Source organism: Rhamphochromis longiceps, linkage group LG12 (genome assembly GCF_057381845.1).
Source record: "Rhamphochromis longiceps isolate RC_006_pf linkage group LG12, R_longiceps_female_GT1.1, whole genome shotgun sequence".
Lineage (NCBI taxonomy): Eukaryota > Metazoa > Chordata > Actinopteri > Cichliformes > Cichlidae > Rhamphochromis > Rhamphochromis longiceps.
Window position 1 is genome coordinate 13,217,451 of NC_140568.1, and position 11,195 is coordinate 13,228,645.

General features: G+C 39.6%; 1 protein-coding gene and 1 non-coding gene across 5 annotated transcripts; one reads left to right on the forward strand and one right to left on the reverse strand.

Moving 5' to 3' along the window:
• Positions 1–76: 76 nt before the first annotated feature.
• trnag-ccc (transfer RNA glycine (anticodon CCC)) lies at positions 77–147 on the reverse strand. Its single transcript has one exon. It is a non-coding gene; the product is annotated as a tRNA-Gly (tRNA).
• Positions 148–2,862: 2,715 nt separating this feature from the next.
• Positions 2,863–10,791, forward strand: rchy1 (ring finger and CHY zinc finger domain containing 1). Of its 4 annotated transcripts, none has more exons than XM_085424812.1 (9): positions 2,863–2,998; positions 5,563–5,682; positions 5,832–5,947; positions 7,587–7,665; positions 7,755–7,799; positions 7,912–7,970; positions 8,744–8,773; positions 9,219–9,339; positions 9,454–10,791. In XM_085424812.1, the coding sequence occupies exons 2-9, from the start codon at positions 5,626–5,628 to the stop codon at positions 9,613–9,615; spliced, it is 669 nt and encodes a 222-aa protein (XP_085280938.1). In that variant the 5' UTR covers positions 2,863–2,998; positions 5,563–5,625; the 3' UTR covers positions 9,616–10,791. The 4 variants fall into 4 exon arrangements, with proteins under 4 accessions (XP_085280938.1, XP_085280935.1, XP_085280936.1 ...); XM_085424809.1 differs by having other exon boundaries at positions 2,933–3,055; XM_085424810.1 differs by having other exon boundaries at positions 2,960–3,055; positions 3,744–5,682.
• The last annotated feature ends 404 nt before the right edge of the window (positions 10,792–11,195 follow it).

Here is an 11,195-nt window from a genome sequence, read left to right on the forward strand (position 1 = left end):
AGGGTACATTTGACTGTCAAACATTTTGATCACATTAAAAATGTCTTGAGATTTAATCGCCGTTGTAAAAGAGGCGTGCGCCGCCCGGGAATCGAACCCGGGTCGCAAGAATGGGAATCTTGCATGATACCACTACACCAGCGGCGCTGCTGAAGAGAGGTCCGGGAACGGGATATATGAAGGCTGCTGAATCAGTTGATGTTTATTGAAGGGAGAGGTAAATGTCGTCAATATGATTGAAGACGTTTCGGTAAGTTTGCTTGTCCAAAAAGCAAAAAAAATAGATTAAACCAAGATTGAACAACAGTCAGAATTAGCAGAGTGAGCAGAGCTACTGTAGCTCAGTTTATGGACTTGAATTAGGAGGGATAAGAAAAGTGACAGCAATTGACTGCAATCTGCAATCTACTGACATCTAATGGTGAGATTTTACATGCTGTAACTTTAATAAAAATAGAAAATAATAAGTCACCTCCTCTACAAAGATGACATCAAGGTGTATGCCAAGAGTGAACAAGACATCGATTCACTGATACACACCACCAAGATATACACCAACGACATCAGAATATTGTTCGGACTGGAGAAGTGTAGTCCGATGATAACAAATAGAGGGAAGGTATAGAACTGAGGGGATCGAACTACCAGAAGGCAACATTGCAGACACTGAGGACAGTTACAAGTACCTGGGGATCCCACAGGCAAATGGAAACCACGAAGAGGCCGCTAGGAAGGCTGCAACCACCAAGTACCTGCAGAGGGTCAGGCAAGTCCTGAGGAGTCAGCTGAACAGTAAGAACAAGATCTGGTCTATCAACACCTACGCCCTACCCATGATCAGGTACTCTGCTGGGATAATAAGTTTGCCAAAGGAGGAGATAGAAGCCACTGACATCAAGACAAGGAAAATCCTTACCATGCATGGAGGGTTTCACCCCAAGTCCACCACCCTGAGGCTGTACGCCAAGCGGAAGGAAGGAGGCCGGGGATTAGTGAGTGTCAGCACCACGGTCCAGGAGAGACAATGAACATCCATGAATACATCCGGAAGATGGCCCCAACTGACCGCATGCAGACAGCAGAAACCCAAGAAAGAGGACAAAGAGGAGGAAACATCATGGAAGGACAGGCCCCTGCACAGTGTGTACCACCGGCAGATAGAGAAGGTGGCTTACATCCAGAAATCCTATCAGTGGCTGGACAAAGCTGGACTGAAAGACAGCACAGAGGCACTAATCACGGCAGCACAGGAACAAGCTCTGAGCACAAGATCCATAGAGGCTGGGGACTATCACACCAGGCAAGACCCCAGGTGCAGGCTGTGTAAAAATGCCCCTGAGACAATCCAGCACATAAAAGCAGGGTGAAAGATGCTAGCAGGCAGGGCATACATGGAACGCCATAACCAAGTGGCTGACATCTGTGCCGATTGCCAAATATGGCCTGGAAGTCCCGAGGTCAAAATGGGAGACGCCCCCAAGGGTGGTGGAGAATGACCGAGCTAAGATCCTGTGGGACTTCCAGATACAAACAGACAAAATTGTGGTGGCTAACCAACTTAGTCCATACAAATGTGGATTCCATAGAGGTAGGTGGGGTAAAGATGAGTGAGAGTGTAAATGGTGTGAAAGTGATGGGAGTTGTATACACTAACAAGCCAGATTCCCTGACTGCCACTTGAAATCTTATTGAAGAAAACACATTCAGCTGATCCCACCTAAAATCAGTTCAGTTACCCTTCAGGTAGCCTTCTTCTTTTCAATACTAAGATACTACATTTATGGATGAAGATAGTAAATACTGATGGTAGGCCTTCTTGAAATGAAATATTTACTACGTGAGTCCAAAATCTTTAAATTAATACTTTAAAAATGCCTGGAAAAAAGGTGTCAGAATAAAGAAAATTCCAAATTGTGTGGTATTCTAGGCTGTATCCATATAGAGGTCAGGTAGAATAAATCAGAAACCCTCTAAATCTGCTCTGTTTCTGTTCATAAAGTCTAAAATCCTTGCATCTTATTTATAAGCACAGTCCCAGCTCATTTACCATGGCATGCTTATTGGGTTTATGTGGTCATGGGTCTAAAGCAGAATGAAGAGGCTTGGAAATTAGGCTTAGACACTCATAAGCAAATCAAAGGCCACAGAAAAAGTCTGGTGCACAGCAATGTGGTGAGGGAAATGGAACACTAAAGCAAAGGGGAGGATTCTATATTATAAACAATAAGATTATTTCAGAAATAAGAAATGTAGATAAAGCAGGGAAACAATACAAAAAAAGAATATTTTAACTTAGAATGAATCTTACTGGTCTGTGTGAACACTGTTAGGCTGAAAATGAGATCGCTATTTAGGCTAAAATGAACCTTAACCTCCAAAGACCTGAACTCTTCCACAGCATGCATTTTTAATTTCTCTTTGATATTTGGGCTGATTGGGACCTGATGAATGTAAAAACAAAGAATTATCAGCGTTTTGTTTTGTTTTTTTTACCTAATTTTTGTTTCTAAGAAAAATGAGAGCCACATATGAGGATATTCGCCCTCATATCCACATATGAGGATATGAGGATATTCGTTTAAAATTTTGATAGAACAGTACCAGTATAATGTCCTCATAAGTGGATATCAGGCCCTTGTAGAGCAAAATTGAGTATTTTGGTCTAAATAACCCAAAATGTGATGTCCACATATGTGGACGCCAGGTCCTAGGAGGTTGAAGTTGTGTGGACATGTTTAATGTTCTTTAAGAGACAGTATTTATGGGCGCAATAAAATACTGTATAAAATAGTTTCTTTTGTTTTGTATTAATTTTGTGTCTGTTTGTTTTTCCGTTTTTGTGTTTTGAGTCATTGGGTAGGATTTGTACAGACTGCGATCCACATTCCGAAGCAGAGGTGGCGCTAATGCAACCTCAACGATGACATAATCAACAACACAGGAGCCAACAGTGCAACGCTCTAGAGCGGAGGGAGAAGAAGAAGCATTCCATTTCGGGGTAAGCATGGCTGCTTCTGCTGGTTGTGATCATTACATTCGAAGCTGCTTATTGAAAGTGAGTAAAATGCTTTAAAAAATGTTCATACATTTGTCTTAAATATACGGTGCCAAGTTATAACTGTGCTATAACGATTATGTCGTCGGTATATCTCTGCTAGAGACGGTCATAGTTAGCTAGCTAGCTAGTTATTTAGTCTTCAGCCGGCAAACGTCGCTGTAACAGGGTTAAATAATAATAAATGTTTCAGACGGACGGCATGATTTTGCATAATATCTGCACGGCGTTGTTGAAGCGAGGGGCTTGAGAGTTTCTGGAGCTTTTCTCGCCTCCTTCCCTCCGGTCTTAGTCCTTCCCATCATAATTACGCGCGGAGGAGACAAGGAAGCCTGCTCCCTCTCACATTTGACAAATAGGAAAAATGAGAGTTTATGTATTTAGCGCAAAAGAGCACAAAACTGAATAGAATTTAAAATTGTTGCCTTCCTAATCGGTTGTACTTGGCCTTGACAGAAAACGTCAGGGGGGGTCAAGGAAAGGCGTGGGGAATTTATCATTTATTTTATATACGTTTTAATTACGTAACCTTTACACACTGTTTATATTTAAATCTTTTACATTGTGTCCAAATTTGATGTACAGATCTATTAAAAGTGTGTAAACAGCCTATCTGACGTTTGATAAGTTGATGACTCATCTTTATATTTTCAAACAGCAGGGAGAATGTACTTTTTTTTTTTTTTAGGTCTTGGAGCCAAAACGTCTGATGCCACACGATATCATGTCCTGTTTTACCTAACACGTGACGTGACAAATATATTTTATCCTCATGTCCTCATTGCCAATTTTTAATTAATTACTTAAGGGGCGGTCAGGCTGTGTCCTTAGTATGGAAGCTCTTCACTGTGAGCCAAGACCTTTATAACAGCACGCCTAATCAGACACTTGATTAGTAGCTGAACATGGACATGTTGGCTAAAGCTGTTCAGAGTTCAGTCAGCCAGCAGCCTGGGTATGAGAATCCAAACAGCTCCAGTTATCAGGGGAATTTATAAATGTTGTTTTGTTATATATCACTGGCTTTTGTTTGATAAGGTCAAATATGTCAAATAAAGGTGGGTGTACTGCAGCAAATTGTTATTTAATTATTTGTACTTCTTTCCAGTAGCAGAGCATTTTTTCAGTTGTTTAAGAGAGAGGGGCTTCTTGACTTACTGCTGTTCGGGAGAAATTTAAAGTTTATTCATATATACACATGCATATCATATTTTCAGACACACACATAATTTCCATGACAGTGCCAAGCTCCCTCTTGAACTTTGTCAGCACTGTTTAATAAAGAATTTTCAGAATAAGGATTACATTTAGGCACGTGCACACACACACACACACACACACGCACGCACGCACGCTTAGTGACTTATTGCTACAGCTACACAAACTGTGATAGGACTACTATATGGGCTCAAATTGTAGTCATAAATATTTTGTACTTGTAAATCAGGATTTTTATGTGTAAAAAGAATTTGTGTGTGTGTAAAACAGATTTGTGTGTGGACTTAGCCAAAAAATACGTGTGAAACTCTGCACTCAAGTTTCAAGTTACAAGTATGAATTTTGACCCGTTTTTGTTTTTTGTTCCTTTCATCTGATTGGCCAATGTCATGTCAATCACAAATTTAACTATCCAATCAGAGAACAGGTGGGTTTGGCTATTGGAGGGGTGCTTTATGGAGCTTTAGGTCCTTGAAGGGAATAAATGCCCTTTTATTGAATATTTGAAGAACCAGCAAAGAAACCAGAAACTCTTTTAGAGGACATAAAGTCAGAGATAGAAAAGACAAGGAGCAGGTGCATCTAGTACAGGTAGAGCTGCTGCAAAAACACACAGAGCTCAGCAGCCAGCGCAACAAGTTCTGGATCCTTGGCTTTTAGTTAGCAGTTAGCATTAGCAGCACATCCTGCGTCCGATGTGAAAGGACCTTTATGCTGCGCACTGTGACTCACAGCCATGGTCCCGGGTCAGCCCTGACTTTGTGTTAAACTAATCCTAAAGTAATAATGGTATTTCTAACCACTGATATACCACAACTTTATCCTTTCAACAGCTACTGAAAGTTTGGGGACCTAGCTTGTATAGGATATTTATATAGAGATCCTCCAGCTTCAAACTGTATTACCCTTCAAGGACCTGCAGTTCAAAAAAGCGCCCCTCCGACAGCCAAACCCACCTGTTCTCTGATTGGATAGTTAAATTTGTGATTGACATGACATTGGCCAATCAGATGAAAGAAAGAAATACGGTTCAAAATTCGTACTTGTAACTTGAAACTTGAGTGCAGAGTTTCACACGTATTTTTTGGCTAAGTCCACACACAAATCTTTTTTATGCACACACAAATTCTTTTTACAGTAACAAATCTGTTTTACACACACACAAATTCTTTTTACACATACAAATCCGGATTTGCAAGTACAAAATATTTATGACCACAATTTGAGCTCATACTACTATACCCATCCCTGTCTGTGCCCTGTGTAATCGCGTTTCTGCTGTACTGCAGGCACCTTGCTGCGGTAAACTGTACGTGTGTCGGCTGTGCCACGATGCAGAGGAGAACCACCAGATGGATCGATTCAAAGTCAGAGAGGTGCAGTGCTCAGCGTGTCTGACGGTGCAGCAGGTAACTGAGGAAAAGCTAGTTAACGTGTTTGAGCTCCACCGTCGGTTACAGCAGGACGTCTCGATGTCACCTTAGTGCTTGAGTTGTACTTTTGATTATGGTTAGCTCGGATGAAGGGAAAAAGCTGTACAAATGTTATACTTTTGTAGACACAGCAGACTTGTCAGCAATGTCATTTGCTGTTTGGGGAGTATTACTGCGACATTTGCCACTTGTTCGACAAAGACAAGAAGCAGTACCACTGTCAGCCCTGTGGAATCTGCAGGTAAGAAACTGATTCAATATATTTCATGTTTATAGTGTCTAAATATTTCTATGTGTAACTTTAGTAGTAATAATAGGGCTGCTCGATTATGGCAAAAATGATAATCACGATTATTTTCACTGAAATTGAGATCACGATTATTTGACGATATTTATTTCGTCCGCCAGAGCTTATATTATTTTTTTTTACATGCTGTAGTGCCATTTGTGGGAGCATTTCACGTTGCTATACATCAATACAACTGTTATAGCCCATATTTTTAAAATGTGTATGTATTAAGTCCATAGTAACTACATTAATTGCAAAAAAGTGCAATAAACTACAAAAAAAAATTGAAAATCGTTTTTGTTTTGTTTTTTTACATATATTTCTACTTGGAGAAATTTAAGAGGTTTATCCCTCAAAACTTTAAATACAAAAAAGTTGCAAAAAATAGTTTACAACAACAGGAAATTTATTTTGAGTGTCTTCATAGTTTTATTTTTGGAGATACAGCAATTTTTATATACTGCAGGAAAAACAAAAAAACAATCCTATGATGCAAATTTGCAAAGAATGTGCATGTGCATCAAAATAAACTATTTCCAGCAGTGCAATTCGAGTTCTAAGGCCTACAAGTAAAAAAACTACATTTTCCGCGAAAATGACGTCACTTGCGATAGTTCGCGTTGACGTCTTTTTCAATGTGGGAAGTGTTATGAACAGCTGATCGGATCGGCAAAGCGTGTTTCTGGAATATTATGTTTTTGTTCCTGCAAGCGCTTTTTATGCAATTTTTGCAAAGCTATATGTGGAAGGAAACCGTGACCTAGGACAAGCTGATGGCATAAGATGTAACTCCTCTGGTTTCATATGGAAAAAAATTTATTGTGCTAGCTTAGCGGTTCAGGTTCTACAGGGATTTAAAAATAGTTATACAAAACGAGCATGCTGCTCTGACCGGCTTTAAAGGGTTAAGAATAACAATGTATTGAATAATGACTTTAAAAAATAATATAAAATAGTGTGCAAATACTGATAACAGTGCAAATGTTTGCAATATAAGAAATAAATGAAAAATGTGAACTTTGCAGTGTTGCTCTGTGGTGCAGCTACGACACCATAGCAAAGTTTACACACTGTGTCTACTTGATCCACATCTGACTCCGCGAACCCATAATGTTTCCACACCACTGAAGTTTTTTTTCTTTACCTTTCTTTTCAACCAACGGCAGTCACTCTCCTCTCCAAATAACTTCTGCTTAGCTTTCCGAGCTTCCCTCGGGTCCTCTTAATTGTTGTGACGGGTGTTCGAAATGCAGAGCAGTGCGCTTGATTTGCCACACGGAGCAGCGCGAGAGTAAAGCATGAGGGAGGGGCTAATAATCGGCTCAGTCATTTTTAATGATCGTTGAAAGCCCAGATCGTAATCGTGATTAAAATTCGATTAATTGAGCAGCCCTAAGTAATAATGATACGGGTACTGGGGAAATGTCTTCTTAACGTTCCCCACAAAATTTTCCCATTTTTCTTAATTCATTAAGAAACTGTCAGAGATAAAAAATCACAGTGTTGTGTTATCATGCTGATATTTCACTGTTCCCGAAACACGTGATGGCAAAATTTGTCATTTAGTGAGTTTTCAAATGTGCCTCTACAGGATTGGGCCCAGAGAGAAGTACTTTCACTGCGAGAAGTGCAATTTGTGTTTAGCTCAGGATCTGCAAGGAAACCACAAGGTGACTATCGCTGTGTTCCTGACTCGCCTACATCTATCTGTATGTTGAGCCCTCACAGTTTTAATTTCCCTTTCTTTTCTATGTTTCAGTGTGTTGAAAATGTTTCAAGGCAGAACTGTCCTGTCTGCATGGAGGTAACAGCATTAATAGGATAGAAGGCGAGGAGAATGGTGGCTCTTTTTTTAATCTGTTTTCTCCAGAGTTTAATATATATTTCTTTCTTTTTTTTAATGTTTTTTAATGCAGGATATTCACACATCCAGGATTGGAGCTCACGTTCTTCCATGTGGCCATCTTCTACACAAGTAGGATTCCTTACTCTCTGGATACTGTCAGTTCAGGGTTATGGGGTTTAATAGTGTATTTTTTAATTTCTACCAGTGGCACAAAATGATATTTAAAAAAACACACTGGGCATTTTTCCCACTTCCAACACAAAAAGTCTTTCACATCTTAATCTTTAATAATGACTGATTTTACTTTACTGGAATTAGTCCTGTTAGACTGATTTGGTGACTTATCCAGTTTTTTTTCTGTGTGAAATATCTCACCTACACGACTATGCTGGTGGAAAAATAGTTACAGTCTAATATCAAAATCAGGTCAACACTCCTGTTTCTCCTATTTGCTGCTGCTGATAGTTCAGTGTCGCTGCTCACACACACACACGCACAAATTAACTTGAAAGCATCCAGAAGTCTCTGGAAAATTTGTGACAGAAAACTATAGTGAAGCACACTCCATTTATTATTGTGACTCTTTTAATAATATGAATGTTTAATGCATGTGTAGGGAAATGAATCACAGATATTTGAGTAGGATCAGGCACCTATCTGACCAAAATGTCAAATAGGTGCCTGATTGCAACACTGTCAGTTTGACAGTATCTGTTCACAGACAAACACATAGTACTCAAAACTACCTTTGTAGTATATCCTGCTGCCACAGTCTCCAAGAACACAATTTTGCAGTAATGACAAAACAGACTCAGCACTGACAAACTGACTGCAGATTAAAATATCTTCACGATCTATTGTGACATAATAGTAACAATGCGTTTGTTCACCCTCTTCTACAGGACCTGCTTTGATGACATGATCAGAACAGGGTATGTTTAATGAACTCCTTTTTCTGGTAAAATAAGATGTTGTTGTAATTAAGGGACCGGGTTATAGTCTGCTTTTTGCCCCTCAGCCGTAAAAGGCTGACGGAGTATTGTTGTCGCCCTGCTAAGCATGCAGGATGTGTCGACACAAGTTTGTAAACGAGACCATGTAAGATTTTGAAATTGATACAGTAGTTCCATCTACTAAAAAATCTCAGATAAGTTTGAATCTCAGTGACCTTGACGTCAAGGTCAGAGGTCAGGTTTTTGTGCAGGCTTCTGTAATTTGTAAAAGCTTGTCCAATCTACCTGGTATAGAGCAAAAACGGTTTCTGATCAGCTTTTTAAAGGCTACATTGTGGCAATGTAGGGATTTTTGTGTCCTCTTATTTGATTGCTGGTGGCCTTCCATATGATTGTTTTTTTCCCTCCCCTGTGTTTGTTTCAGAGCTTATCGCTGCCCACTGTGCATGCACAGTGCTTGTGACATGCAGAACCACTGGAAGGAGATAGATAAAGAGATCGCTCAGTCACCAATGCCCACTGAGTACCAAGGAGCAATGGTCAAAGTAGGCCTTCGATAACACAATAAAATGCTGGTGCATTTATCTAAATGTGAATATGAAACCGATATTTGTTCTGTTTGATGATTTATTTTTATTTTTTTAATGTCCTTACTGCAGATTATGTGTAACGACTGCCAAGCTCACTGTACGGTGCCTTTCCATGTGCTGGGAATGAAGTGCACCAGCTGCGGCTCGTACAACACAGCGCAGGATGGAGGACTCATCCAGCTGCAGCAGCCCGAGCAGAACATGGAGCCACAGCAGCACGATCAACAGTAGCTTCCACACAACATTAAGAGTACATGCTTGACCAAAACCGAAGGCATGTGATGTAGTAACGAGCATCTAGGGTAAAGCTAGACTGAGCCGGCTTCTCCAGTTTGTACATACAAAAATGTATTTATCTATTTTCCCTACCTGCTAACGTTCATCGTGGATGGAATTTTTCCCAGGATCCACTTGGTGGGAATCACTGGATAGGATCACCATACTTACAAAGAAAGACAATTTAGAAGCATAGTCCGTATGACCTGCATGTTTATAGGAGGCGGCACGATTGAATCATTCAAAGCCACGCAGGTGATGGTGACAGTGGTGTGCAGTTGTGGTTAGTTAGCCTGATACATCTGGTGTATGTGCCATAAATCTTATTTAAATGATCTGAGTAAGATAAAGTGTTAACTAATGTGTGTTTGTCATTGGCATTGGTCAGCCTGTGCTGTTACTTGCATAGTCTCCCTGTTAGTCAGATATTTAACAGATGGCATTGTTTCTTCATTAGAGTTCTAAATACATATTTTAGTTTATCATTGTGGATCCCTCTCTCTATGATTTTTAGTTGGAACTTGCTACAAGGGTTGAAAATGGTTTATTGTATAAAATTCTAGTTCAATTCATGCATATCTTAAAAAAAGGCTCATTATATATAAACTTGATGATCTATCTTTAAAGCTTTGTCTTTAAAGCTGTCATCAAACCCCACTTATAATTGTAAAATACTATATGTGCAATCTGAAATTTAAAAAACTAAATTACATACAAATGGAAATATATGTGAATTAAATTTAGATGGCTTTGCAATGCTCCACAGCTAGCCAACATCCTGTATAATTTCTGTCGTGCCCACAGACTGTATATTAAAGAAAGATGCATGTAACCTCAAAGATTTCAAAAGCGGAGTCTGTGAGGAAGTGCCTTGAATTTGCTTTCTTTCTACTGACCAGCAGGGGGCGACGTCTGTTTGCAAAAAGAAGTCAGACTGCAAAAACATCAAGACAGCAGCTGCCAAAATGCTGAGGATGAGACTTCGGTCTTTTATATACAGTCTGTGGTTGTGGCTGCTGTGATAAATGGCCCTTGATTATTTTTGCATGTTTTCCCCTTGCAGGTATCAGGTTTGCTGAACTGTACTCTGACTGTACCACTGTTCAAAAGTTGAATAAAGAAACGAACTAATTTTTGCCTCTTTTTTTATTAAAACCACCTTATAGAACATCACATCAGTTTTTTTTTTATCACACTGTTCACCAAAACGCAGCAAACCTTCACCATCTTATCCAGGAGGGTCACCTCTTCACCCTCACATGGAAGAAGTAATCTGATTGGCATGGTGGTATGTGATTCAGCAACACTGTAAAATAATATTCATTTCTTCAGTAAGAAGTGTGTGTTTCTAAAAAAAGCTAAAAAATTCTCAGTTATCGACTGGGAATGAAGAGATTATAAATATATTCGAGAATGCATAGCTCCCCCTCGTGGAGGGAATTCAGCTGGAAGAATGTATTTCGTTATTTTATTACCCCAGCCCAAAAATCCAATTATTCTCAGAACACAACATGCTGGAGGCATTGTGGACATGC

What these genes read in the sequence shown, in the direction of transcription:
- rchy1 (XM_085424809.1), top strand. Translation starts at nt 3,005, where the DNA reads ATGGCTGCTTCTGCTGGTTGTGATCATTACATTCGAAGCTGCTTATTG. An exon ending in CAGCCCTGTGGAATCTGCAG is followed by an intron (nt 5,948 to 7,586) that starts GTAAGAAACTGA and finishes GTGCCTCTACAG; the next exon opens with GATTGGGCCCAGAGAGAAGT. An exon ending in GATGACATGATCAGAACAGG is followed by an intron (nt 8,774 to 9,218) that starts GTATGTTTAATG and finishes TGTTTGTTTCAG; the next exon opens with AGCTTATCGCTGCCCACTGT.